Raw genomic sequence first — 27,148 nt, 5'->3', positions numbered from 1 at the left:
TCAATTACCTTCTCGGCCCTGAAGGACCTGCAGAGAAATAGCCATAAATAACATGCAGCAGCCACAACCCCCTCCCTCCCGCCTTCCCTGCCCATCTCTCTTCCCAGGTGCGGCCCAGCCTTTCCTGAGAGCCCCAGGCCATCACCTGGCGCGTCCCCGTTCCCCAAGTAAGTGTCCCCCTTCCCCCCGGCTCCCACCACCAACACCTGAAAGTCAACCCCGGCCTGAAAGTTGGCACATCTGGCTCCTGCCTTGCTCTATTCCCCCAGCTGCGGGTCCCCAGCTGCACATCCCCGGAAGCCACCTCCTCTGCAGGCCTCTGGCTCCTCGTCTATGAAATGACAGAAAGTCTGTGTGAGCTGGACAGGGTTGTCCTCGCCAGAAACGTCAGTCCTGGCTTCACACACAGTCCCTGGAACCGCCCTCAAAGCGGGGAGATGAAGTGTCCTTTCTCCATCACCGCCCCCAGCTGCTCTGGAGGCTTCTGGAAATGCCATGCTCTTCTCTGCCAAGCTCAAGGTGCCTCCCCGTGGCCAGCAGATTAACCTCCCCCTCCTTCATCTCCCAGAGCACCTTGTAATGGCCTCTGTGGTACCTACGTGTCCTGCAGTGTAGAGACAGTCCCAGGGTCAAATGCTCTGGGCCACTGTCCCCTGTCACCATGTCAGGCCGTGAACCTGAACTCAGGGTTGGAAAGGCCGCTGTGCCTCCCCTCCCCAGCTGAGGCCCATTCACAAGGACCCGCTGGCATTTATAATTAGAATCACAGCCAATATTCAGAACTTGCTAAACCTTTTTCACTTGCTATGTTTTGGAAACGTCACAGTAACCCGAAGAAAATGATTCCCGCTTCATGGATGAGGAAGCTGAGGCTCAGTGACATTAAGACACATGTCCAAAGTCACATCACCGTGGGTTAAGAATCCAACAACAGGAGTTCCCGCTGTGGCACAACAGGATCAGCAGCATCTCTGGAGCATTGGGACACAGGTTCAATCCCTGGCCCGGCACAGTGGGTTAAGGATCCAGCAGGTGTAAGTCACAGCCGAAGCTCAGATCTGATCCCTGGCCCTGGAACTCCATATGCCTCAGGGTGGCCAAAAAAGGAAAAAAAAAAAAGAAGAATCCAACAGCAGCGGCTCAGGTCACTGCAGAGGCTCAGGTTCAATCCCCGGCCCGGCACAGTGGGTTAAAAGATTCAATCCCTGGCCTGGGAACCTCCACATAAAAGCAAGCAAGCAAGCAAGCGGGCCAAGAAAACAGAGGCCATAGCAGCTGGCTGGGGGAGGGGGGAGGTGCAAAGACTGTACAGGGATCCTGCCCTGAGCCTCGGCCTCAAGCTATAAAATGGGACCCCTTCCAATACAGGGGAAGGGGGTGGCAGCGTCTGCCCCTTGACTTGGGGGCCCCCACGTGGCCAGGGTGGGGAAGAGCAGGAAGGGGAGGCCTGTAAGCCAGGCTGGGGTGCCACGGGAGGGGGCCTAGCTCAGGGAGGAGCGGGCGGAAGCTCTGGCTGGAACCTGGGCTGGTCAGCTGCGTCCAAGGCTGCCTCGATGTTTATTCTGTGGGAAAGGGGTGATGACACGTCCTGGAACACCAAGGGTTGTTGTCATCACTAGAGTCGGAAAACTGGGTCATGGGGGCAGTGGCGGGGCCGCGGGGGGCGGAGAGAGAGCCAAGGAAGGATGTCACAGTGACCAGGTCAAGGCCATGCCCGGGGCCACCGAAGGCTCCTGACCCCACACTCCCTCTGCTGTGAAAGCAAGATGGAGAGGCTGGGAGGGGAAGCAGAGACCCAGGACCTGTTCACGCAATCATCCACTCACGCATTCATTCATCAAACAGGTACTGGGAGGCTTGCGCTGTGCTATGTGCTGGGGACAGAATGTTAAGGAAAACGAGCCAAGTCACTGTCCTCAAGGAAGGGAAACACGCAGGAGCAAACCATCACAAGGAAAATCGCAACCATTTCTGGGAGAAGTGTTTCTAAAGAAAGGCACTGGGGCGGACTCTGTCAGGGAGGTCAGGGTGGGCTTCCTGGCAGAGGTGACGCTTGAGCCGGCATCGAAAGGGCGTTATCAGTCTGGGGAGAAAGGACTGCAGGAGTGTGAGGGGAGGTGAGGACAGCACCCGGAGCTACTGATGTCATCCTCGTGCGGGAGGCAGCCGGTGGTGGCCATGGAGATGGAGGAAAGGGGACCAGTTTGCCGTGAAATCCACAGCACGTGCAGGTGGAAGGCAGCAGTGTGGGGGTGGGGTGGGTCCTCAAATATCAGTCGAGGCTGTGGTGGGGCAGATGATGGGAGAGCAGGCCAGGGAGGGACCAGCCCAGCCCTCCGCCTTGGGGGAGGGTCTCAGATCTTTGGAGTGTGCTTATGTGGCCCTGGCATTTCCTGCCTCTAAACAGTGGCCTCTAAGAGCCGGTCTGGAATGTTTGGTGCACAGAGCCCGACCGCTGATCAGGGCGGATTTCCCGGAGGAGAGACAGGAGCCAGGTCCAGAGGGCGGTCGGGAGTGGTCGTGGGGCAGAGGTGGGTCCCTGCCGTGGCTGCGGAAAGAGGCATAGCCGCAGGCATCCGAAGCCAAGCTTCAGGAAAATGACAACGGAGAGAACTTGGCCACAGTCAGAAAACAGAAATAGAGCAGCCTCTCCGGTTGCGTAATGGAAAGCCGCAGATCACCGGTGCTTTGTTTACTGCTGTGGGTCTTAGATGACACACCAGGGGCTGGGAAATGTTGTTGGGTAAATGAGTGAAGAGGAAGTCAGTATGGGAGTCCCCTGGTGATTCAGCAGCTTAAGGATCCAATGTTGTCGCTACTATAGCTCAGGTCAGTGCCGTGGCGTGGGTTTGACCCCTGGCCCAGGAATATGCACATGCCAAGGGTACACCCCCCCAAAAAAAAAGTCAGTATGGAATCCAGCTCTTTATAGCAAAATACACGCAGAAAGCAAGTATGGGAATGATCCCAGGGTCTGCCAGGCCCGGCCCTCTGGGCAGGAGGTCCCGTCCCCTTGGTGCCCCAAGGGACCCCCACTCGGCCTGTGGTGGCTCCAAGGTTCCCAGAACAGGGATGTGAGTCCAGGCTGGAGGGAGAGGGGAGTGGGGGAGTGGCGGGGGGAAGGGAGTCACAGCCCCTTTGCCAAGGCCCCGTAACTGGAGCCCAGCATATGGGACGGTGAGGGACTGGCAGGCCAAGGCTCGCCCGGCAGACTGACCATTGCTTTCCCATGTGAAATGTGATCCGCGGGCCCCGGCCCCTCCCTCTGCCTTAGCCCAGGCCTCATTCCCCAGGAATCCCGGTCATGCCCGCGGGGCTCACCCTGTCCAGTGGGGAGGACTCTGGGGAGGACTCACGGTGGCATTGGAAAGGAGGTCGGTGTCCAGGAAGAGGCACCGGATGGGTGGGCCGTAGCCCCCAGAGCCCCAAAGTGGGTGCAGAGAGCACTGAGTGGACAGTGGCCAGGGGATGGCCAGGATGAGGGCCGGGAGCCCGGGGTTCTCGTCCTGCCCCATGTCCCAGGTCCCCTGTGTCACCACCGGGCTCACCTGCTTGGTTGAGTGAGTCGTGAGAGGCAGACAGCCCGCAGTGAGGGCTCCACGGGGGCGTGGAGATGGGGGGAGGGCAGTGGTTCTCCGGGTGCTGTAGGACAGGTCCGGGCCCTGTTAGACCAGGGGGTGGGGGTTCGAGCCCCTGAGAGAGCAAGAACATGGGGGATGGGGCCCAGAGTCAGAGGCTGGACTGTAACCCCACAAACACAACAGGCCCTGTTCTGGCAGATTCCTGGTCAGCCCAGCAGAGGATGAAGCACACACAAGGGCCTGCAAAAACTTGATTGTCCTCAAGTTGATTGTTGATTGACTATCTTGCAATGACACTTCTCTCTAGCAGCCACTGCCTGGGGCAAACCGGCAGCGAGGGTGGGGGCAGGGAGACCAGGGGGATTGTGTCCCCTGCCCTCAGGCTCTCCTGAGGAAGGGGGGGTGCAACTGGCCCTCGGGGCCTGACGTCCATCCAGACACCCATCCATCCAGAACGGCTCCCTCCTCTCCCTCCCCACCCCCTCCTGGGAGCTCTGGCCCTGCCCCCAGAGCAGCCCAGCACCTGCTGACAACTGGCCGGCCAGCCAGCTGAGGGTCAGCTGACCTCCCCCCCCCAGGCCTCCGTAGCCCAGCCCTCTGGACAAACCTGAGTCCGGGCAGCCCCTCTACCAGTGCCACGGTGGACGGCAACCCTCCACGCTGGCCTCTGGGAAGAACCTTGCCCAAAACCACAGAGCGAGCACTGAAAACAATCACTTTCCAGGGAACCCCTCTCTTCTACGGCCACTCCCCACGTCCCACCAGGAGTGAGGCTCTGGTGAGTGCTGCCTCGGGGAAGGGTTGAGGGGGGGCTTTGATGGGGGGTGGAGGCCTTATGGTCCCAGGGCCTGTTCGTAGCACCGGGGACCCAGGGGATGGGCCTCTTCTCCATCCAGGGCCCGCCACTGGCGTGCTGCTCTGTGGAGGTGTGTCTGCGTCGGGAGAGGGGTTGGTGCGTTCAGCAGCGTCGGAATTGTGTCCTTTGCTCCTGTTCCCCTTCCACTGGAGTCACTCCCACTGTCCCCTTCCTAGACGTCCCGCAGTCTCTGTGTGGGATGGGAGGGCTGGGGTGAGCCGGAGGTCCTGGGGGCAGGACCCCATCCTCTCCGGGTTTAACCCTTCACAGGGGCAGCTGGCCCAGGAGCAATGGGCAGTACCCCAGGCCCCTGGAACAGCATGTCCTGTCTCAGCACCCCCCCACACCGTGGGGCCCCAGTACTGAGGTGACGTCAGCACCTACAGGCAGCGCAGTGGCCTGGGCTTGGGCGCCCCCTAGGGGTGGGGCGGAAGTGATATGTCACCACCCCAGGCAGTGGCAGAATCTTTAGGGGCCTCCCCTCACCCGCCCACCGGTGAACCTGACACCTGAACTTGAGCCCACCAGGTCCTCAGGCTCTCTGGGGGCCTTAAGAACATCCACAGGGGCCCCTCCCCCGAGATTCAGGTTCAGGTTTCTAGAGTGTTTAAAAGCTACCAGGTATTTTTTTAGCCTTTATTACTAAGAAGACTTTTAAGCTTACAGAAAAAATAGAGGGAATGACAGAATGAACATTCGTTTATCCTGCATCTGGGTTTACACCGTTGATGGAGTTTTGCCGTGTGTGCTCCACTGGGTGCCCTGCGGCTAAGGCATTTCGAAGGCATTTATGGACATCACTGCATTCCCCTCGAAACACCTCAGTTCAGATTCTTATGTGACCCGCATGCCTTATCCTGCTGACGAAGTTAGCAGCCCCCTAAGAATGTCCACTTCCTATAATCGTTGCTCCCCAATGGCCCCTAAATGGGTTTCGATGTTTCGTTTAGAGCAGGATCCAAACGAGGAGTCACTCCATTTAACTCCTGAGTCTCTTTCCATCTGCAAACGTCTCTGCCAACTCCCACCCTCCCACCTGGGTTCCCACCACAGTGACTTGCTGAACTGAAAGGACAGGGGAACACGGCCAGGTCAGCAGCTCCCAGTCCAGGGCAGTTACTGAGGCTGGGAGGGGAGGGGCAGGGAGCTGGGCCAGGCTAGGCCTCCCAGCCCCTGCGCCCCTGCTCCCCCAAAGCCAATCCCTCTTCTGCAGATGGCCGTGGCCAGGGTCTCCCAGAGCTCTGCCCACCACGGCCCACAGCCTTCTCCCGCTCTGAGCAGAACAAAACTCTCCCCGGGGCTGCCACACCCGTCAACTTTATGGGCATCGGGCCTCACCAGTTCAGGAGCTGGTGGGGTCGGGGGCCCAGCTGGATCAGAGGGGTGGATCTGCGGGGCTCTGGGAGGACCCATGGAGGCTGAAGGCCACTCCCACACCCGCTCAGACTCTCTCCAGCGCCCACGGCCCACCTCCTTGGCAAGCCCTGGGTTTGGGGTCCCTTCCCTGTGAGTCTCCTCAGAATGCACCTCACCCATGTCAGGAAGCTCCCCCCACCCTACAACCTGCAGAGAAAGCAGGGCGGGGGTGGGGGAGGGGGGGACATCCACCTTGATGGGAACTTCTGAGACCTTTGGAAGCAGCCGACCGGGAAGGGCGGGGACACTTCTGGGCTGACTGAGGACAGCCTGGCAAACCCAAGGTGGCGGGGAACGCAGCCCGTGGTCACCCGGCCAAGGGGCTCATAGCTGGAGTGCCTGCTCTTCCCACGGCTATGGCCCGTCTGCTGCTGCCCTCTGCTGGGGACAGGCTCACCCTCTGATGGCCGGTTAGCTCTGGGGCCTGAGGAACAGTGGCCACACACTCGCACTCACACACTCACACACCCCCCCCAGACCTCACGATTGTGTTTTGACCTTAAAGAGCTGCTTCTTAGAGTCATAAAGATGCCACACTAACCATTAGCTCCTAAGGCAGGTGGCTGGTGCTGTCGTGAGAGAAAGGTGGGAAAGCGAGAGGAAAGCGTCAGAGGTCTGGATGTTCACCCTTTTCAAGACCCTGGGCATGGCTTTCAGGGGGTGAGGGCCTGAGCAGACTCGGGCGTGGGAGGGGCTGTGGGAGCAGTTCCCTCTATGCCCCAGTCCGGGACCCCAGGTGCTGTCCTGAGGTCGGCAGATGTCAGTGGTAGGGAAGAGAGCAGTCCTTCCAGCCCTGCCCTCCCCCCTGCAGCCCTCCCAGTGGCTCTCAGCCTCTTGAGGCATCTTTGCCCCATGCATCTCCCGCCCTGACAGCAAGCTTGGAACATTGCTGGCGCTGCTAAGGACATTTGTCAGGGGTTGAAGGGCTTCTAAACTAATAATCGCTGTATTAAAATCGCATTTGGTCCTCAGGCTGGAGGAACGTTGGGAGATTTTAAATGTTAAGAGAAAAGGAGAAGGGAAAAAAATCTTTCCTCAAAGGATAAGATCAGCTCAGAAATAAGTCAGGGATGTGAAGTATTGCTCAGTGATTCTGGAGATCAGGCCTTCCTGGGAAACAGATGCTCTCCAAAACCACATCCATCAGCCACGGCTCGGGAGGTGACATGAGCTGTCCCCCGGCGTTCGTTACCAATCCCGCCAGGCTGGGGACCACGCAGACAGAGGGCTTGCCATCTCACGGCCCTCAGGTCATTTACGGAATGGATTTTAAGACTTGATTCCTCCCCCTGCCCCAGAAAATCATCTTGTGCTTTCTCAGATGATGCACAACCCTCTGCCAGGCGAGAAACTCCAAAATTCTCCTGCCTATTATAACCGAGGAGGTTTTAAATGGTTTTCGGGTCTTCTCATCTCTAATAGATTAAAAAATGCTCCCTTGGGCGTCACAGAGACGTTGAGTGGTGCTGGTACCAAATCTCTGGCTCACGCGGCCTGTGGAATGCACTCTGGGGCCTCAGAGGCAAGAGGGCAGGGCTGTAAGCGGCTCCGCTTCTGAATCTGCAGCCCGACATCGTTTAGATTGCAGTCTTCTTTTGCTACAAGCTGTTTCTTAATTATCTCCTCCCCGAACACACCCCTCCCCTCAGATTTACTGGGATGTGGCCCCAAGTCTTCCACACCTCGGGCGATAATCATGGCAGGCAACCCCTCCTGCCCAGACAGAGCGGGAAGCCTGGCCTCCTCCACACCCACCTCAACCCCCCACGCAGCCCAGCTCTCGGGGGCTCCCAGCCTGTCCTTGCCCTTCCCAATGGCTCCCCACACACCCCCCGCAAAGAGGCCTTCCTGAAGCTCCCCCAGGCCGAGCCTCACTCTGTCCACCTCCCCCATCTCCCACCCTTCCTGGACCCCCCCTCCCCACCCCCATGGAGGCCACAGCAGTATCTCTAAGCTTTTCAACTAGAACTCATTTTTCAGCATAATTTGTTCCCTACGAGTCCCCCTGCGATACTCATTATACGTTTAGTATCTGTTGATTGAGAAAAGAGATGATGATAAAAATGCTAGGAACTCAGTAAGGCCTTTCAGCGAATCTGTATGTAGGTCCTCAGCAGAGCATTCGCACCACTTGAGAAATCGCTGGGCTTCACGGGTATGGCTTTGCTGGTCTGCAGCTAAAACGCTTGTGCTCTGGCTTTGGGTGGGGTCTCAAGGGGTCCAGGCAGAGCCCTCCACCCACGGCGGTGACTCCGCACTGCCCAGCGCCTGGTGGAACCCCAGTGGAACGCCGCACTGCCCAGCGCCTGGCGGTATCGTCCTCAGCCAAGGGCAAGCCCCCAGAAGCCCCCAGCTGAGGCAGCACAGAGGGTCCTCAGACAGGACCCTGGCCCCCACTCAGTCTCAGGGCTACCAGCGGGGGCCCAAGCGGCTGCCCATCCCTGATGAGACATGACAGGCTTGGGCTTTAGGATGAGACAGACTCCCTGGGCTGCAGCCCAGGGCCAGTGCTCACTAGCGCTTGTCCTGGGAAAGCTCTTCAGCTTTTCTCCATCTCAAAGTTACTCTTTTGAGAAGCAGAGGTGAGGACGGTAAAGCAGGCGTCCACAGTAGCTGCTTAATAGGAGTGGCTTTTATCACAGACGATGTTATCTGTGTACAGTGAAATATTTGAGGGCCTGAGGTGGCTTTCAACCTCAGGGCCCCACTGGGCATCTGGCTGTGAGTCGGTGAATTAGTCAGAAAGGACTAGGTCGTGCTGCATAACAAGCCACCCCCAAGTCTCAGAAGCCTGATGTAGCCCAGATCTCTCTGTCATGCTGCACGCCCAACATGCACAGTCACTCAGGAAGCGGCTGCCCTTCCAAGATCCCCGGGGCCAGGAAAAGAGAACCACGGAGCTGCTCTCTGAAAGCTCCCACCGGAAGCAACCTGCTGTTACATCACCCCCATTATATCAACCAAAGCAAATCACGGGGCCACACTCACCCTCACCCTCAAAGGGCAGGGGGAGTGCAGTCATACTGTGTTTCCACAGGAAAAAAACAGAATATTTGTGAACAGTCATAGCAACAACCATAGTCAGCCAGGGAGTTCCAGGTAGACGGTTCTGACAGCCTTTGATGAAGACAGAGTTCACGGCTCACTGGGTCCAAGCTGAGCCCTTACCAGGCTGATCTGTGGTTTCGCCTGCCGTCTGCCCTGAAGGCGGGGAGGCACCTTCTTCTGTAATTGTCCATGAACTTGGGTTGAGCCCGTGGGAAAAGGGTTCCATACACCAAGGCTCTCAGGAAGAGGAAGCAAAGTGCGCCAACGGGCAGTGACGGCCACGATGCCCCATCCACCTCCGCTTGAGGGGGGCATCTGTCATGTGCCTGGCATCACTGGCTTTGTCGCCTGTCCCCAGTCTGGAAGCCAAACGCAACCACAGGCCCTGCTGCCTGTGACCTTCCCTTCAGACCAGGGGGTGTCTGGCAACCAGGTGCGGCTTCACTCGGGCCCCGCAGGACTGCATGCAGGCAAATGGTCCAGGGCCTCCTTGAACAGCCGGCTCGAGGCTGGGCCCCATCAGAGAAATCAGTGCTTGAGTCTCCTGGACTGAGGCCCAGAGGTATTTCTTTCAGGACAAGGCCCAGTGACAGGCCAAGAGGACACAGGGACCTGGAGCCTCCTGTCTGCTGTTCCTGGGGGAGGGGGCTCTAAACTGAGCTCTTCTGGCTGGGGGGGAACACCCTCCTCCTTCTCTCCCCCACTTCATTCTGCCTCTTGTTCCTCCCTTCCCAAGGGGCACTGGGAAAGGATGCTGGACAGGAGGTGTGCCATGGGGCAGCAGAGGCACTGGGGGAGGGGGAGGGCGGAGGGATGGACATGTGTGTCCCTTCAAAGCACCAAAGGGGGCCCGAGCACTAGAGGCACTGGGGAAGCTGCCTCCACAACGGAGGGCTGTGTATCTTATCATCTGAGCATCAGGACAAGGCTGTGGCCGTGGCAGTAGACCAAGACTCAGACAGCTACCCAGGTGACCCCAGGGGCTTCAGCACCTGACTCCCTGCCCAGTGCTCTGGGGACACAGAACAGGGCCAAGGCCCAGGCCCATGACGGAAAAGCCTGCACGTGGCAAAAGGAAGTTCTGAGCTGAGAAAAGTCCATCCACCTGAATTATCCGTCTGGGACTTGCAGAGGGTGGGATGAAGGTAGACCTCTAGCTCAACCCCATGAAGACAGAAAACCTCAGCCTCCTTGCGCATCCAAGGTCAGCCTCGATGCCAAGGGGAAGCCACCAGGGGCCTCTGGAGAGCAGCAAAACTCACCTGCCCTGCGCAGCAGGCGTCCTGGGGGCTGAAGCCACGCCCTTCGGCCTCTCTCCGTCCCTTTTCACACCCCGCGTCAGAACCTCAGACCCCACGGCAGCTGGAGGACCCTCAGACACCCACAGCCTAAGATGACCTTCGAGTGGAAGGGCCTAAGTCTGCCCAGCTTCAAGCCCAGCTTTCTAAAGAGTACAGACTTGTCACCCAGCAGACTGCCCACCCCCTGCCAGGCAGCCCAGTCTGTTGAGGGCAGTTTGAGTTGCTGTGCATGGGCTTCTTGGAGGCCTGGGTCTTCTGGCAAATCCGCCTGGAGAAGGTTTGGCCAGGGCTTCTGAGAATCTCTGACCCTGGGGGTGAGGGGCGGGATGAGGGGCGGGAGGGGGGCGGTGCTGGGAATGGCAGTGACTCTCAGGTCTGATGACACCCATGCCAGAACGTCCCAAGCAGGTCGATACCAAGCCCCGGCTCTGGGGAGCCTCCCTGACCCCCCCCCCACCGCCCCCATTGTTTTTTGCAGAAGGATGGACCCCACCCACCACGAGGACACAGACTTCCTGTCCTCAGGTGGGGGAGGGCAGGCCGGGGGCATCTGGGAGGAGAAGCCAGGCTTGGGGGACAGAAGATCCAGATCCTGTCCCTGCACAGCCGGGGGCTGCAGTTGGCTTTGGCCAAGGCCCACCCTCCTTGGGGCTCCATTACCTGCCTCTGAAGGTAGATGAACAGCAGCGTGGCAGTTAAGCGTGCTCTGGGCTCGAATCCCCATTCTCCCCCAGTAGCTGGGTGCACACAGACAAGTTACTTAACCTCTCTGTGCCTCATTTTCCTCATCTGTAGAATGGGGTTGATAGCACTAATTGCCTTAGGGGGGAATTTTGCGGCTTAAGTGGGTTAATTGATGTCGGGCACCAGGAACATTGCCTGGCTGGTGTTTGTTCCCATCTACTTGATTATTTCCTCCCAGCCACCACTGTGAGGTGACATCTCTTGGAGAGGTGTGGGGAAAGAAGGGCAGGGACTGCCTAGCACCACAGCCCAGGGCCTGCTGGGGACACCGCCTAGACATGCCCGCTGAGCTGGGATTGCAAAGGTGGAGGCAAGCCTGATCAGCACACGAGGGCCGGGGCCTCGGCTCCTCCAGGAGAGGCTATAAATGAACTTTACAACCTGGCTGTCTCTCTGCTTACCAGAAGCGCCCCTGCCCCTCTCCCTGGGGACAGGTCAGCTGGCAAAGGCCACAGACGAGTCTGGTGAGAGGAGAGGTGTTGGGCTGCCGGGCCCTTCTCCTCCTCCCTCCTTCATGTCTCGGCCAAGTTTGCAAGTAGGACTGGGTTTGCCAAGCAACTGTGCGATCTTATCTGATAACCAGACAGAAGAAATCAAGCCAACCCTGGGCCGAGTCCGATTTCCTTCACATCTGGATACTTTCCAACTTCTCAGCTGCTGGGGGCCGATCCCAGGGAGGGCTCATTTCTGTGCTCTCAGAGCAGGGCTGGGAAAGACCTGGGCTGCACTCAGGCACAGCTCCCTCCCCACCCCAGGGCCCTGCCCCGTGAAGCTCCAGCCATGCATCCAACAAAGCAAATGCACAACCCGGGCAGAAGACGCCCCCCCTTTCCCTTCCAAAGGGGTGCCCTGTGCCGGCCAAGCCATAGCCCATTCGGGAGAGACGCCGTGGAGGGGAACAAATGGGCCAGGCTGAGGCTTTCGTCACCACCTGTGCTGGAGGTCCTGCTGGGTGGCGGTGTTCTCTGAGCCGGACTCCTGAGCAACTTGATGGGCCCTGCTGTGCGTGCAGTCAGCCAGCCATGCCCACAGCGGGGAGTAAAGGTCGATAGAGGTTAATCATGCCCAGTGCTGCCCAGCCTGGCTGCATCCTCGGCCAGGAGTCCAGCAAAGGAGAGAGTATTAATAACTCCGTGGTGATGGTCACCGCTGCGGAAATGTCCTCTCGAATAGGATGAATACGGCCAGAAGAGCCTCTCTCATGGTGTCTCCTTGGTGCTCTCGGGAGACAAAGTCAGGACATCTTTAGGGGCCGTGCTTCCAGCCCAGAGATCGAGCATTGGCTTGAGGTCCAGCACGTCGACCCCTAGGGAGGGTGAAGGGCGCACAGGGGCTGGGGGACCAGGCCGAGAGACAAGGAGCCCGCTTCACTTCTGCCTGTGCTCCTGGCCCCAGGTGGGCGCTTTCCTCATTGGTGAGCGGCCAGCCTTCCCACGGCTGGTAGGAACCTCTAACCGCCACGGCAGTCATGCTGGAAATAATTAGGATCGATCACATGTATTAAGCACGTCGCTCTGGGTGCCCGGCGAACGTTTTCATGGGCTTTTTGTGGGCTTTCTCAGTTCTGTCCCTAACTCCATGAGATGGGTGTTATTATTATCCCATTCTGCAGATGGGGAAACAGAGGCCCAGAGAGGTTTCATAACTTCCCCATGTCACACAGCCATTATGTTGTGGAGCCATGATGGTGCCCAGCCTATAGGCATGCTTGTAGACACGGAGTGCTCCTGTGCCCCTCCAGCCCTGGCAGGTTGGCGAGTCCCCGACAGCAGGGTCTCTGCTCTCTTCTGCTTGGGGCTGAGATCAAAGTTCCCAAGACAAGGCAGGTGATGGGGGTGGGGTGGGGGGATGACATGAAAAATTCAGACATACTCGCTGCACTCTGGAGCCTTGGAGTTGTGGATGTTCTTTTCTTTTCTTTTTAAAATGTTTTGGTATTTAAATTCAAAAGGTACAAAACAGTGAAATGTGTGTTATTTAGTGAAACATCTCCCTCTCAGCTTTGCTCCCCAGAGGCGTTCCTGTTACCAGTTGCTTGTAACAGATTATTCCAGAAGTAATCGATGCCTATTTACAGTCTTGTGTGGGGGAGACCCAGCACACCAGCACACCATCTCCCTCACCTCAGTTCCCTTCCCCCTCTGCTTCCAGGGCTCCCCCTGCCGAGAGCCCTCAGCCAGGACGACACTGTTATGCCAGCGGTACAGGCTAAGGAGAAGTTGAAGGGCTGCTGACTGCCCCCTTCGGCCCGGAAACCGCTACCTCGACCTCAAGCCACCCTCTTGTGGATCTGCAGGGCGCCCCATCCTGGTGCTGAGGCATGGTTGTGCAGGACAGTGTGGACGCGGGGGACGCCAGGGTGGGCGTGGCCCTGGAGCCCTTCCTGCACCAGGTCGGGGGCCACCTGAGCGTGATGACGTATGACGAGCATACCGTGTGCAAGCCCCTCATCTCCCGGGAGCAGAGGTTCTACGAGTCCTTGCCACTGGCCATGAAGCGCTTCACCCCGCAGTACAAAGGTGAGGGTCGCTCGGCGCTCCCGCTCTGGGCCAGGCTGGTCCGGATGCACCTGCCTCTTCCTCAAGCACCCAAGTGCATTTACGGTTGCCATGGAGACCTGCCCTCTCCCACAGCCTGGCTGGCCTTCGCTGTTTCTCTGAACTCTGAAGCCTCCAGGCTTGGAGCGTGAGGCCATCCAGGGTCCTTACAGACCTGCTCAGGCTGTCAGGCTTTGGGGAACTGAGAGTGAGACCAATGAGGCACTCTGGTCTGTGCTTGGGGAGGGAGGCCATGGCTGAGTTCTGTAACTGAGGTTGATGAACGCAGGACAGGTGGGTGGCTGGAGCCTCAGGTCTAGAATAGGGCACGGGGGAGCTGGGACCCGATGTGTTCGGGAAACCAGAATTCTCACCCTCATCCAGAGGCAAAGCCGGGCACGGCTGCCTTCCTGGTGTGGCTGGGGACATGGTGCATGAGCGGTATGTGTTCCGAATCTGAGCACAAGGTGGGTTCTGGGAGAGGAGGCTGGGTGCAAGGCTGCTGTTTGCGGGCTTCTGGATGGGGGCAGCTGGCCAGCATCCACGCAGCAGGCTATCTTGTCCACACCCAACTTTTGGTAAATGCACTTCAGGGCAGGACCCTGCCAGCTGACCACCCTGCAAAGGGATACATACTCAGAAAAAAATGCCTTTAGAGGATTTTAGACCTTGTAACGGCAAACTCCTGCCCTCTCATTATCTAAGGATTTGTATTGAAGGTGATAACATCCAAATAAGTCCATTAAAAACTTATCTGCATTTGGAGTTCCCATTGTGGTTCAGTGGTAAAGTACCTGACTAGTATCCATGAGGATGTGGGTTCCATCCCTGGCCTCGCTCAGTGGGTTAAGGATCCAGCATTGTCATGAGCTGTGTTGCAGACACAGCCAGATGCTGTGTTGCTGTTGCTGTGGTGTAGGCCAGCAGCTGCAGCTCCAATTCAACCCCTAGTTTGGGATCTTCCACATGCCATGGGTACAACCCTAAAAAGACAAAAAAAAACCCAAAAAACTTACTGCACCTCAGTGATGGAGGTAGCTGGGAAAGATGGGCCTACGTACATCTGCGTTTCTCAAAGCATGATCTGGGATCAACGAACTTACCAGAATCACTGGTGCTTGTGTGTGCGTGCATGTGTGTGTGTGCCCGCACTTGTAAGTGCAGGTTCCCAGGCTCCATTCCAGACCTAGAAATCAGAATCCCTGGATTCAGGGCCCAGGAATCTGTACCGAGCTTGCTCCAGACTGAGACTTACCAATGGGGCAAAGGCCTGGAGCCCAGGGCCCTGCTCCAGTCATGGTCGGGCCCTCCTCAGAGTCTGAGCTAAGACCAGAGAGACAAGGGTGCATGGCTGGCGTGTCGCCTGTGCAGGCCTCCCCTGGGGCCCTCGGGGGCCTCAGGCTGGAGTTGCCCATCAGGTATGGGTCACTACCCATCTTGTTAGAATTCCCACTGGACTTAACGCCTGTCCCTTCACAACTGAACTCAAGCCTGCAAAGGGGTGGCAGGTCTCAGGTAGGGTGACCTCCTGCCTGCAGCTTTTCATGCTGATTCGGCTCAGCTCTAGAGCTGAGACCATCGGCCTGGGCAGTCACAGACAGGGAAGTGAGAGGGGCTGACCCATCTCGGGACACCTTCCTGGGCCCTTGCTCCCTGTCTGCTCACGCCATTCTCTGGTGGGGCTAGGATGGCACCGCTCAGGGTCTGGACTGCTGTCAGGGACCCCCCTCTGCCCTGCTCCCCTCTCAGCGTGGGCCCATCTCAGTTCCACCCACCCTGGGCCCTGCCAACTTGGTAGGTTACCCTGATCCTCGCGCCAAGGGTGGGGGCAGGGATACTCTAGTCTCTGCCACAGGGCCTAGGAGGTACTGGGTCAGGGACCCACAGGACATCCTCTGATGAGACCATGCAGCTGACTGAGGGTGGAGGTTGGGCAGAGCTGAGCCCTGGGGCTGGTGTGACCCCCAAACACAAGGAATGCGGCTTCCCTCACCTGCCAGAACACCGCCCACATGGTGCCAGTGTCCAGGCACCACCGAGGGAATGCATGTCTGGAGAAACACTAAGAAAGGCCCAGAACTGAGACCTTCACACTCAGGTGCCTGGGGCAGGAAGCTGAGGGGTTAGGGTTAGGATGGGAAAGGGTCTTTCAAAGGGCCTCAGGCTGCGCAGGCTTCGCGTTTCACCGGCGAAGGAAAGTAACTTTGGCCAACCCTTCATATTCACTTGGTGCCAAACACAGCATAAGCCATTTCTGGGGCAACCCTCGGAGGAAGGGACTCCTATGATCCCCATCCCGCAGGTAAGGAAACAAAGGCACAGAGAGGTTGCCCGGCTTCCTCAGGCCACACAGCCCATGAAGCAGACCCAGGACTCAGATCTCCAAGGTCAGGCTCTCAGCCCTCCAGGCTGGCCCCACCAGTGACCCGACTCCTCAGATGCCAGAGCCTGGGGGTGTTCAGCCCAATGAGGGAGGGTCACTCAGCTGGTGATCTCAGGTCAGGGGACTCCAATGTCCAGGAAGCTGCCCCAGGGGCTCCCTTTGCTTCCTGTCGGGAACAGCTTGTCTGCCTCCTGCCCACCTGGCCCTGTCATGGCATCGGCACATTGGGTGGGGCCATTGGCGCCCCAGGGGACCTCCCTGTTCCCCGGAGCTTTTACTAGGCTCCTCAGGCACGACAGCGTCTTGCGGCTGTGCCCCTCTGCCTCCCACACTGCCCGTCGCCTGTGGGTGAGCGAGGACTTTCTCCAAGCCCAGCTGGTTCATGGCTGAGCCAGGTTCATGTTACAGGCGGCAGCGAATACATGCTCTCATGAGCTTAAAAATAAATCCATGACAAGACGTTCCCAGAAGCTGCTCGGCCAAATGGAAAGAGTTGATGTGCTCCGGCCTATGATCTGTGGCCATGAGCATCCTGTCTGCTCAGCTGTGAGGCTGCAGATCTAGGCCCTGGGGGCAGCGTGGTGAGCAGGTGCGGGGGGTGGGGGGGGCTCTGGCTGGGTTGCCCACTCTCCTGGCCCGGCAGGGGCAGCAGAGGGTTGGCAGCCTGTGGGCCTCTGAGACCCAGTCCCTAGAGACACACAGGCAGGCTGGGGCCAGGCTGGGACCAGTCCCAGGGGCTGTGGACCCCACTGACAGGCCACTGCTGGAGACTAAGGGCAGGCCACTGGAGACTGTGTGCTGGGGTCCCAGGTTCCAGAGGGTGGGTGGGGTGGGGCCAAGGGATGCAAGAGAGAATGGAGGAGAGATGGAGACCTAGGGCCAGGTAGAGGCCCACAGGGTGACAGAGCAGGAAGGCAGGGACAAGGAGTCTGGCTGGTGGCTCCAACAATATGACAAATAGACATGACTTTGGGAGTTTGTTGGTTTTAGACTGTTGTACCTCTTTGCCTCCATCTATTTAGACTCTAGAACTGAGGAGATCAGACAAGAGCTGGAGCCTGGAGAGGTGGGAAGGTCACCTTTCTCTCCCAGGAGGCCTCCTGGGAGCAGGGCTCTGCGGGACTGTGGTTTCTGGAGGCCTGTCACCAGGGCCTCACAAGTGGGAGAGGCCAGGGGCCGCCAGATGGTGGATTGAACTTTACAAGATCAGAACGGCCTTGCCCTTGGCCAGCCTCCTCCCTGGCTCCCGGGCAGCCAGGAGGCTCCAAGCTCCCAAGGACAAGCACAGAGGCCACCTTCTTCACATGGAGGGGTGGGTGCTGGGGTCTGGGGCAGTTCCCAGGTCAGGCCCCCTTCCTGGACCCAGTACAGAGACCCTCCCACCAGGCATCCAGGCTGGAGACGGTACATCATGTCCTTGGGCTGCTCGGGGCTCTGGCCCTCGCACTGATGGCTCTCTCACAAGGTAGTGGCATTGAAGCCTCTCTGTTCATTTGCTCGGAACAGAGTGACCAGAACAAGTGTGACTATGCTGTGACGCAGCAGGAATGTGCCTCCTCTGAACACAGGCGAACACAGGGGGACAACTCTGAATTAAGTCCCGAGCTCCCATGTCCCAGGAGCATGGCCTTCCAGAGCCCCTCCCCTTCCGAGTGTGTGACCTGGGCAAGTTATTCAATCCCCCTGCCCCTGGGAGACCACAGTCAGGCGCCTTGCCGGCTCTGCCTAACTCAGCGCAGAACAAAATCACGCTACGCCTGCACATCGTGGGCGTAAAAGAGCAGGCAGTGGTTATCACCACTGTGCTTGTCTCCCCCACCGGCCGCCCAGCCCCTGCTCTCAGGAGCAGCACGGCTCTGGGATGCCAGGGCTGGGGCCACGTACTGGTGTCCAGGTGGAGAGCAGGCGCCAGGTTCACGCCTGTTATCGCCGCGTCATGATTCCTTCACAGGACCCTGGGGCTGAGGAAAAGCAGAGGCTGTGGGAGCTGGAGGGAACTCTCGGGCTGAGCTTTAGGTCGCAGGGAAACTGAGGTGCCAGGCCTGGCCCAGGGAGACGGGTGATTGAATAGCCACCTGCTGAATGTTGGAGCAGCTCTAAAAATCAGTGTCTGCTCTGAGCCACCAGGGGCCGGGCAGGGACACAGGCAGGGAGTCAGGTGCCTTGATGGCTTGTTCAGCAGAAATGAACACTGAAGCTGAGAAGGTGACCAAGTGACCCCAGGGAGGACATAAGCTTGGGGAGAATGAGATCACAGGCACCCCTCCTTCTCGGGTCCCAGTGGAAAATGAGCAGCACATGCAAAGGGGGGCAAACAGAATTTCTAAATTCTGCACGTGTTGCAGACGTGCTCATGGGATTAGGGGAACAGTGGGGATGGGGACACAGCCGGGGACCAGCTGTCACCACCCCCAGGCCTGAAAGGCCAAGGTGAGGTGATGGCAGAACAGCCCAGCAAGTGGGAGGCCGATGACAAACTCGGCCCAGGCAGCAGCAAGCTCAGCCGGCAGGGACCTTGGGCTAAAGGCCCCACCTGTCCCCCGCACTCCTGTCCCTCACTGGCCAAACCCGCTGGAAAACTGTGCAAGGAAGCCATTGACGCACTGCTTAGCATCAGCCCCAGGCCCACAGCAGGGTGGAGAAGGGTGGGGAGTGGGCTAGTGGGAGGAGCACAGAGGGTCCTCAGGGCACCAGCCACAGGAAGAGTGGGGGGTCAGGGGCTCCAGAGGCCATTTGTGTGACCGCTCCCGGGCCCCGGCCATGCGCGTCTTACCATCAGACGTCAAGCGAGGCTGGCACTGGTGGGATGCCAATCCTTGGAGAGAGGCTCGGGCCCTGCCACCAGAGCATGTGCCCAAAGGGGTGACCGCAGGCTGCTCGCGTGTGGGCCAGAGCCAAGGCCCCGGGTCGGCCAGTGTGCCCCAGGAGGAGCCTGGCGAGCGCATCCTGCACTTGCCAGCAGCAGCTGGAGTGGGGGCCACGCCTTGATTACTGACTCTGCGCCTAAGAGGTTCCGCAAGTCAGACATCGCGCTCTTCTCCTGTTTTCTATCAAAGACCACATCCTGTCAGTGATTGTCACAGGCTGTGCGTCTGACCAAAGGGACCAGGCAGCCGTGCGAAAGCCAGGGAGGCGGGAGGGTGAATGAGGGGCCACCTGAGCGCCGGGAGAAGCTGGCCAGACACAGATAAACGGGGGAGAGGAAGGGTGACAAAGGCAGCAGGAGACATGGGGGGCGGGGCCCCCGGCTTCACTCAGGGCCACTCAGAGGTGGGGCCCTGTTTGGGGAGGACCAGCTTGGATGCCCAAGGCTGGGCCCAGGTGGGGGCCTGCGGTGTGACCGCGAGGTGTGACCATGTACGGGGAACGGGAGTGCAAGGACCCGATGTGCGTGGCTGCTTTGCTTAAAGCATGAAGGGGCAGAGCAAGGTGTCCATGCAGAGGCTGTGTGGACATGGGCCCAAGGCCACCTTCTGCAGGCCTCATGGCTCTGGGTTCATCCCAATCAGGATCGGGCTCAAGCAGCTCCAGAGCGCGTCCTTGAGAGGAGTGGGGGGGAGGCTGACCAGTGCCATGAAACTGCAGTTCAACAGGATGTCACCGGTGGCACCACGGGCACTGGGGTAAACGCCATCTGCTCCCCCACCCTGTGCTCCACAGGCACCATCACCGTGCACCTGCAGAAGGACAGCCGCGGCCGGCTCAGCCTGGTCGCCAACCCGCTGAAGGAGAACCGGGGTCCCCTCAAGGTCACGGAGGAATCAACAGCGGTGGCAATATGGCAGACTCTCCAGCAGACCTGTGGCGGCGGCGGCGGCCTCCCCGTCGCCCAGTGGGAGCACACCCAGCCAGCCCACGCAGTCAAGGACAGGTGAGGCCACTTGGCGGGGTGGCTGAGGCAGGGCAGCTCGATTCTCGCAGGGCCAGCCCTGCTCCCCCGTGCCAAGGCCAACAGCTCCCCATTAGGGCCAGAACCCAAGAAAATGAGAAATTCAGATGAGGGCTCTGTCTTGAATAGCCAAGGTGACCAAAGAAAGGAAAGCGTGTCTTTGCCGCCACTTCTAGAGGGAGACTTTCAATGCCTTTCATCTCGGAAGCTGATGCACAGACCAGGTCCTACACAGAGCAGACTCCCAGTGTCTATTTGTTTAATTAAATACCTGTTTCCCTGAGAGCAGCCAGGGTCTCTGGGGGGAAATGCGCAGAATAGTTGACAGAAAGGAAAAGTGTGGCTAAAGTCTCCCTGGAATCCTCTTCCTCAGCGGTCGAGGCAGGACGAGGAGAGAGGTCACCGCAGGCACAGGGGGCGGGGCGGCGGGCGGGGGATGCTGGGGACACGGGCGGCTCAGGGCACTGAGGTCCCGGTGAGGCCTCTGAAACCTCTGACCCTCTTAGCTGAACTTTCTCAGACGAAAAGCACCCCTGGGGATTTTTAAACTTTTACGGGAAGCAAAAGCACGTGATCCCAAGGAGCACGGAGAGGCGGGAGTTGGGGGTGGGATGGAATGAAGCCTCACGGCTTGGCGGCCACCTCACAGGATTCAGGGACAGGAGAGGGTGGACCGGGGTCTGAGGTTCTCATCCTGATGCTGAGGATGCCGGGCAGCCGCCTCAGCCCCCAGCCTTCTGACCCCAGGCGGGGTGGCTACCTCCTGGGGGAGGAAATGACCTGGATCACTTGCAAGTGAATTTCAGCCGCCTCAGCCACCAGAGGAGGTGACACGCTCTGTGAGTTATGCTGGTGCCCACAGAGACCTCCTCAAGGCCTGCGGCTTGGCCTGACCTGCTGGCCCAGGCCTTAGCTGGTAGGAAAGGCAATCTGAGGCCCCGCAGGGCTTCTGGGGAGAAGCCAGGGACCGTCCTTGTCAGGGTCCAGCCCAGGAGGGCCCAGTGGGTCAACTTCCAACCATGGTCCACGCACAGACTGGGACCTACACAGGGTTTCCAAGTTGTCCTCCCACTTCCAACCACGGGGGCCCTTGACTGCATGTGCTCCCCTCGCCCACAGCCCGGCCACGGCGCTCCTGAGGTCCGAGCTCCACCTCAAGGCCCAGGTCTCCCCTCTGCTGGGAGATGCCGACGGGAGCCAGGCCGAGAAGAGAGGCTTTAACCCCTGGGGCCTGCACTGCCACCAGGCCCACCTGAGCCGCCTGTGCGCCGAGTACCCCGAGAACCAGCGGCACCGTATCCTTGCCCATCGTGTGCCCCGCCAGCCACACAAGGCAGGACAGGGAGATACACACAGGGCCAGGGGAGGGATGGGTGGCGGGAAACACAGGGCTGGGTGGGGGCAGGGGTGGGGGTAGGGACACATACAGGGCCCAGGGAGGAGCTGGGGGCAGCGGCTGGGAGGGAGACACTTGCAGGGCTGGGGGTGGGGGGATACACACAGGGTGGGGGGAGCGGCAGGGCAGAGACTGATGTGATGGCAGGAGGTGCAAGTCCTCAGATGGGACCTAGAAGAAACCAGATCTCTCTCCAAAAGAAAAAACAGGGGCTGAGGAAGGCAGACAGGGGTAAAGCTGGGCACACAGCCCCTCTTTGGCCACTGGTCATATCTCTGCCCCTTGAGCAGGGAGGATGGGCTGGGCCGGGGTCTCTGCTTCGCTGGGGGGCAGTGGGAGCAGAGGGGCTCAAAGGCTGGGTGAGTCCCCGCATCCCTCCCGATTCTCCGTGTGGCTGTCGCGGAGCTGATGGGTGAGAAGCGCATGTGGCCCCTTTCTTAGGGAGGTGTCCTTGGGGATAGACCCCTGGGGAAGCCCTCCTCCCACCCCCACCCCCACCCCCACCCCCAGACTCTGTGAGCAAATTCAGGCTTGAAACACCCCTTTTGTCAACCCTGGGCTCCTTCCTGCAAACTGGAGACTGGCTTTGCAGTATTTACTAAGACACATCTGCAACCCTAATCCCTAAGAAGATTTTGCAGGATAATTATTCCTCTGAAATTAATATTCCTGCAACTCATTGCCGAAGCCAACATCAACCCACTTCTTCCAAAAGGTATTGGCCCCTTCAGTGACTCGAGGTTTTAGCCTTATGATTTTCTGCCATAAAATGTAAATTGGGCATGGCCTGCCACAGATTTCACGCCTGCATTTAGATTTCAACCTCAGAGCAAAAAGGGAAAGGAAAAGAAGCTCACATACTCACAAAGGCCCCTAAATAAATGGACTTATTGAAGCGGCCGGCAAAGTTAATGCCTTGCATGCTTAGTAGCGATGACAGGCTGGTCTGCAGTAAAAGAAACAGAAGTGGGGAGTTCCTGTTGTGGCTCAGTGGAAACGAATCTGACTAGTAACATGGGTTTGATCCCTGGCCTTGCTCAGTGGGTTAAGGATCCAGCATTGCCATGAGCTGTGTTGTAGGTCGCAGACACAGCTTGGATGCCGTGTTGCTGTGGCTGTGGCGTAAGCCGGCAGCTGTAGCTTCAATTTGACCCCTAGCCTGGGAACCTCCATATGCTGCGGGTGCGGTCCTAAAAAAACAAAAAAAAAAAAAAAAGAAAGAAAGAAAGAAAGAAAGAAAAAGAAACAGGAGTGGAGCAAGGGGTGAAGGGAGGCTTTTCCTGAGGGGCAGTGGCCCTCTGTCCCTGGGGGCTTCCTTAACGTAGAGCAACCAGGGTTCTTGTTGCTGGAGAACATCGTGTCGCAATACAAGCATCCTTGCATCCTGGACTTGAAGATGGGAACCCGGCAGCACGGGGACGATGCATCGGAGGAGAAGAAGGCCCGCCACGCGAAGAAGTGTGCGCAGAGCACCTCAGCTCGCCTGGGCCTGCGCATCTGCGGCATGCAGGTAGGTGGTGAAGGTACGTGGCATGTAGGTGGGCAGTGCGCATGTAGGCAGCACAGGCAGGCAGTGCGCAGGTAGGCAGCACAGGTAGGCAGTGTGCAGGTAGGCAGTGCAGGTGGGCAGCGCAGTTAGGCAGTGTGCAGGTAGGCAGTGCAGGCAGGCAGCATAGGTAGACTGCATGCAGGGGGGCCGGGCCCCTCTTTCTCCGAGGAGACGCACATCCTGGTCTAGGACACAATGGGTTGTTTAAAGAGAACCTTTCAGGATGGTGGAGTCAAAACGCCAGCATGTTTTAACTGGTCTTGGGGTCTCTGGCAGCTGGAACTTCCCACAGTGGCTGCACGGGTCCCGCCCATGTTGCGCGCAGACCGCTGATGACAGTGTGTGAGCAGGGCTGGGCGGGAATGGGGGACGCTGCTCCAAGCTCCGTGGAGCTCTTGACCTCCTGGACTTGGCAGCTGGCTGCCCTCCTTCTCAGACGCCATGAGGCTTCTGCACTCTGAATCCTTACCAGCTGTTCCCTCTTCTTCCTATGCCTTTTCTGCTCCTTCTCACTCCCTGTTCTGGTTAACAAAGCAAAGGGATGGTTAACTCATCGCCCAGGCCCCACACTCCAACTTGGCTGCCCTGCTGTGGCTCAGGGCTGGGGCAGTGAGAACAGCAGGAGATCCACCCACTCGCTCTCAGAGCCCATCCACTCAAAGACAACCAGACACCGATTTGGTGGTAAACATTCCTTAATTGAAACTGCCCCCCCTTGACGCTGGAAGTTGAGTCTATAAATTTGTGGCACAGATGTCCCTGAGAAGGCTCAGAACACTGGCCCCAAGAGAGCGGCGTGTAAATGGAATCTCTCTCTGGACCTTGAACCTTCTGAAATCGATCTGATTTGTGTAGAAAGTGGTGGCTGTCGCGTGTCTATGATGGCTAATACAGCAGCTGATCTCCAGCCCTCCAATGGCAATAGCAACTCTGGTTCTCCGTAAACATACCATGTATTCTGAAGGCAGGGAAGACCCAAGAAGCTGTCTTGGCCAAGTGCAGGCAGCCCTTTCCAGGTGTGCCAGGCAGAGGTGTGCCAAGTACCCCTCCAGCCAGGCCAGCCACTGCAGCCTCTGCTGCTGCCTGTGCCATCTCCATGGGATGGGAGTGGTTGCCACTGCCCCTCGCTCAGCATCTCTCCGCTATCTGCTCCCTTCTGGCGGTCAAGACACGACTGGAGGGGAGGAGGAGCTGGTGCCAAGGAGGTGAGCCCCAGCCCCACAGAGAGGCTTTTAATCTCCCTGCTCCATCCAGTTCCACTGACTGCATTGGCTGCCTGAAAACATCCACATCTGGTCTAGCCTGTCTTTTTTTTTTTTTTTTTCTTTTTAGGGCCGCATTTGCAGCATATGGAGGTTCCCATGCTAGAGGTCAAATCAGAGCTACAGCTGCCAGCCTACACCACAGCCACAGCAATGCCAGATCCAAACCGCATCTGCAGCCTACACCACAGCCACAGCAATGCCAGATCCAAACCGCATCTGCAGCCTACACCACAGCTCACAGCAACACAGGATCCTTAACCCACTGAGCAAGGCCAGGGATCGAACCTGCATCCTCATGGATGCTAGTCAGATTCGTTAACCACTGAGCCACAACAGGAACTCCTAGCCTGTCTTTTTATCTTCAAACAGCTCACCCCACTCTGCCTCCGGAGCTATTACGGTTTCCTTAGAATCTGCAGAGGAAGGATTTTGTGAACTCTGGAGGAGAAAACTGAATCTAGTTGGGTTTCCAAGGCCATTGGCTGTGATTTCAGATTCCTACTAAAGCTTTCTCGCTTGGGTTTGCTAATATTTGCATTGAAGAGGGCCAGAAGCCAGGGTTTTAATTGTTTTTTTGGGTTTTTTTTTTAAATATCTTTTTAGGGCCATACCCACGGCATATGGAGGTTGCCAGGCTAGGGGTGGAATCAGAGCAGTAGCCGCTGGCCTGTCACAGTCCATATAGGATCCTTAACCCACTGAGTGAGGCCAGGGATCAAACCTATATCCTCATGGATACTAGTCAGATTCATTTCTGCTGAGCCATGATGGGAACTCCCAGGGTTTAAATTGTGATTGGGAGGCTGACTCTGGAAATTCACAGAGGAGATCCAAACATTTTCCCCTGTCAAAGGCTTGCACAGCTGCTCAGACAAAGATCATATTGCCATGCATTGCAGCCATCTTTGCCCTGCTTTCCAGAAACCTCTCTAGATTATGTTAGCTCACGATGCTGCCACTGTAGCAGATGCAATTAAAAATGTTTTGAAGGAGTTCCCATCATGGCTCAGTGGTTAATGAATCCGACTAGGAACCATGAGGTTGTGGGTTCGATCCCTGGCCTTGCTTAGTGGGTTAAGGATCTGGCATTGCCATAAGCTGTGGTGTAGGTTGCAGACGCAGCTCGGATTGTGTTGCTGTGGCTCTGGCATAGGCCGGTGGCTACAGATCTGATTAGACCCCTAGCCTGGGAACCTTCATATGCCGCGGGTGCGGCCCTAGAAAAGTCAAAAAGACCAAAAAAAAAAAAAAATGTTTTGGAGTTTGGAGTTCCCATTGTGGCTCAGTGGTAACAAAACCAACTAGTATCCATGAGGATGCAGATTCGATCCCTGGCCTTGCTTAGTGGGTTAAGGATCCGGTGTTGCCGGGAGCTGTGGTGTAGGTTGCAGAAGTGGCTCAGATCAGGTATTGCTGTGGCTGTGGTGTAGGCCAGCAGCTGCAGCTCCAATTCAATCCCTAGCCTGGGAACTTCCATATGCCGAGGGTCCAGCCCTATAATTAAAAAAAAAAAAAGAGAGAGACAAAAAAAAATTTTTAAGTTTGCAATTCTTCACATTCTTGATCTTTTTTCAATGTAAGGTTTATCAAGCTGATAAGAAGCACTTCCTCTGCAAAGACAAGTACTATGGAAGGAAGCTGTCGGTGGAGGGCTTCCGACAAGCTCTCTGTCAGTTCCTGCATGACGGGACCCGCCTGCGGACGGAGCTGCTGGAGCCCATGCAGCACCAGCTCCAAGCCCTCCTCTCTGTCATCAGGAGCCAGAGTTCCTACAGGTTCTACTCCAGCTCCCTTCTCATCACCTATGATGGGCAGGAGGCCGCCCCCAGCAGCAGTGACACCCTCGCCAAGGTCGACGTCCGCATGATCGACTTCGCTCATACAACATACAAAGGCTCCTGGAATGAACGAGCCACCTACGATGGGCCAGATCTCGGCTATATCTTTGGCCTGGAAAACCTCATCCAGATCCTGCGGGATATTCAGGAGGGCGCATGAGACGTGTCCAGTCCATTGAGAATTTCTGGGAATACAGCTCTCAAAAGGGACCTCTTGGTAGCTGAGATGTCCCTGTAATAATTATATCTACGTTCAAAGATCATCTCTATACACGGCAGGCTGTGCTGACAGCTGCTAAGAAACCAGCTCTGGAGGTAACTCCACGTAGCCCGGCGTCTCGCCCCAATGCAGACACAGCAGGGTGGACGGTGTGTGAAACGGTGCCCTTCCGGGGGACAGGGAGGGAGCGCCCGGTGCTAGAGGCCAGCGTTACAGGGAGATTCTAGAGTTCTTGCATTTAAAGATGCTTCCGTGGTGTCCTGCAGCAGTCCCCACAAGCTGTGAGGCAAAAAACAACCCGAAGGAGCCTGAAGGAAGCCATCCGCAGTTCATGGCTTTTCTGCTGGCGGGGGCAGGTGGGGGGGCTGCCCGCCCCCAGGGCAGACAGCTGACGGATGTCCCTTACCTTCCTCAGAAGGCGACACCAGCTCTGTCCCTGGGCTCTGAGTGGACAAGGACAAGCCCAGACACAGCACTGGCAAACCCAGACCCCAGCTTCTCCATTTCTGCCCCTGAAGAGGCAGGTCCTGTGCCAAGTGATGATTCTGCCAGACTCTGACCACGAAATGTAGCTTCCAGTGGCACCAGACTGTGCATGAGGAGGATGCGAAATGTTCTCCGCTTTCTATTTATTTATTGGGGGGGGGGGAGTCAGGCGAGGGGAGTCAGGCGAGAGGAGCCTGGAGGACCGAGGCAATCAGGCGCAATGTTTACAAGATGGGTGGACAAGCGTAAATACAGAACCAAGAGCCAACGGTTCTAATTAATTCCTTCTGCAGTGTGGAAACCTATTACAATGCCCTTGAGTCAAGCACTGAGATACGTTACCCAATTAGGGAAATAAATTTGTTAATAAAATTGCTGAGGTCACCAGTGATTATTTGGCGTGCCTTATTACCCTTTCTGTTTGTTCATTCTGATCATTGCACTGTATGGTATTTCCAATTTATGGGTAACTAGGGTTTAACAGCAAGAACAGTTCACTGGTTTCCTGCAATCTTTTGGGGAAGCCGGGGGGAGGGGGGAATAGTAGCTAATAAAGCGTCTGCATGTATCACAAGGCAGGCACCAGACCTGAGAAGTAAGTGGTCCTTATACAATGCAAATGAAATAATGTTTGAGGGG

The 27,148-nt window shown here is 57.6% G+C and overlaps 1 protein-coding gene across 2 annotated transcripts; it reads left to right on the top strand.

Annotated features, from left to right (window-relative positions):
- Positions 4,159–26,900, top strand: IP6K3 (inositol hexakisphosphate kinase 3). Of its 2 annotated transcripts, none has more exons than XM_021098605.1 (6): positions 4,159–4,359; positions 13,243–13,465; positions 19,527–19,737; positions 20,875–21,050; positions 22,486–22,661; positions 25,547–26,900. In XM_021098605.1, exons 2-6 carry the CDS (start codon positions 13,267–13,269, stop codon positions 25,961–25,963), a joined length of 1,179 nt encoding a protein of 392 aa, XP_020954264.1. In that variant the 5' UTR covers positions 4,159–4,359; positions 13,243–13,266; the 3' UTR covers positions 25,964–26,900. The 2 variants fall into 2 exon arrangements, with proteins under 2 accessions (XP_020954264.1, XP_001925794.2); XM_001925759.5 differs by having other exon boundaries at positions 13,098–13,465.

This window comes from Sus scrofa, chromosome 7 (assembly GCF_000003025.6).
Source record: "Sus scrofa isolate TJ Tabasco breed Duroc chromosome 7, Sscrofa11.1, whole genome shotgun sequence".
Taxonomy (NCBI): Eukaryota; Metazoa; Chordata; class Mammalia; order Artiodactyla; family Suidae; genus Sus; species Sus scrofa.
This window is presented reverse-complemented; position numbering and strand designations above follow the sequence as displayed.

Excerpts from the sequence above, each read along its gene's own strand:
- IP6K3 (XM_021098605.1), top strand. The coding sequence starts at position 13,267 with ATGGTTGTGCAGGACAGTGTGGACGCGGGGGACGCCAGGGTGGGCGTG. Across the intron at positions 19,738-20,874 it reads GCCCACGCAGTCAAGGACAG|CCCGGCCACGGCGCTCCTGA; the intron begins GTGAGGCCACTT and ends CCTCGCCCACAG. Across the intron at positions 22,662-25,546 it reads TGCGCATCTGCGGCATGCAG|GTTTATCAAGCTGATAAGAA; the intron begins GTAGGTGGTGAA and ends TTTCAATGTAAG.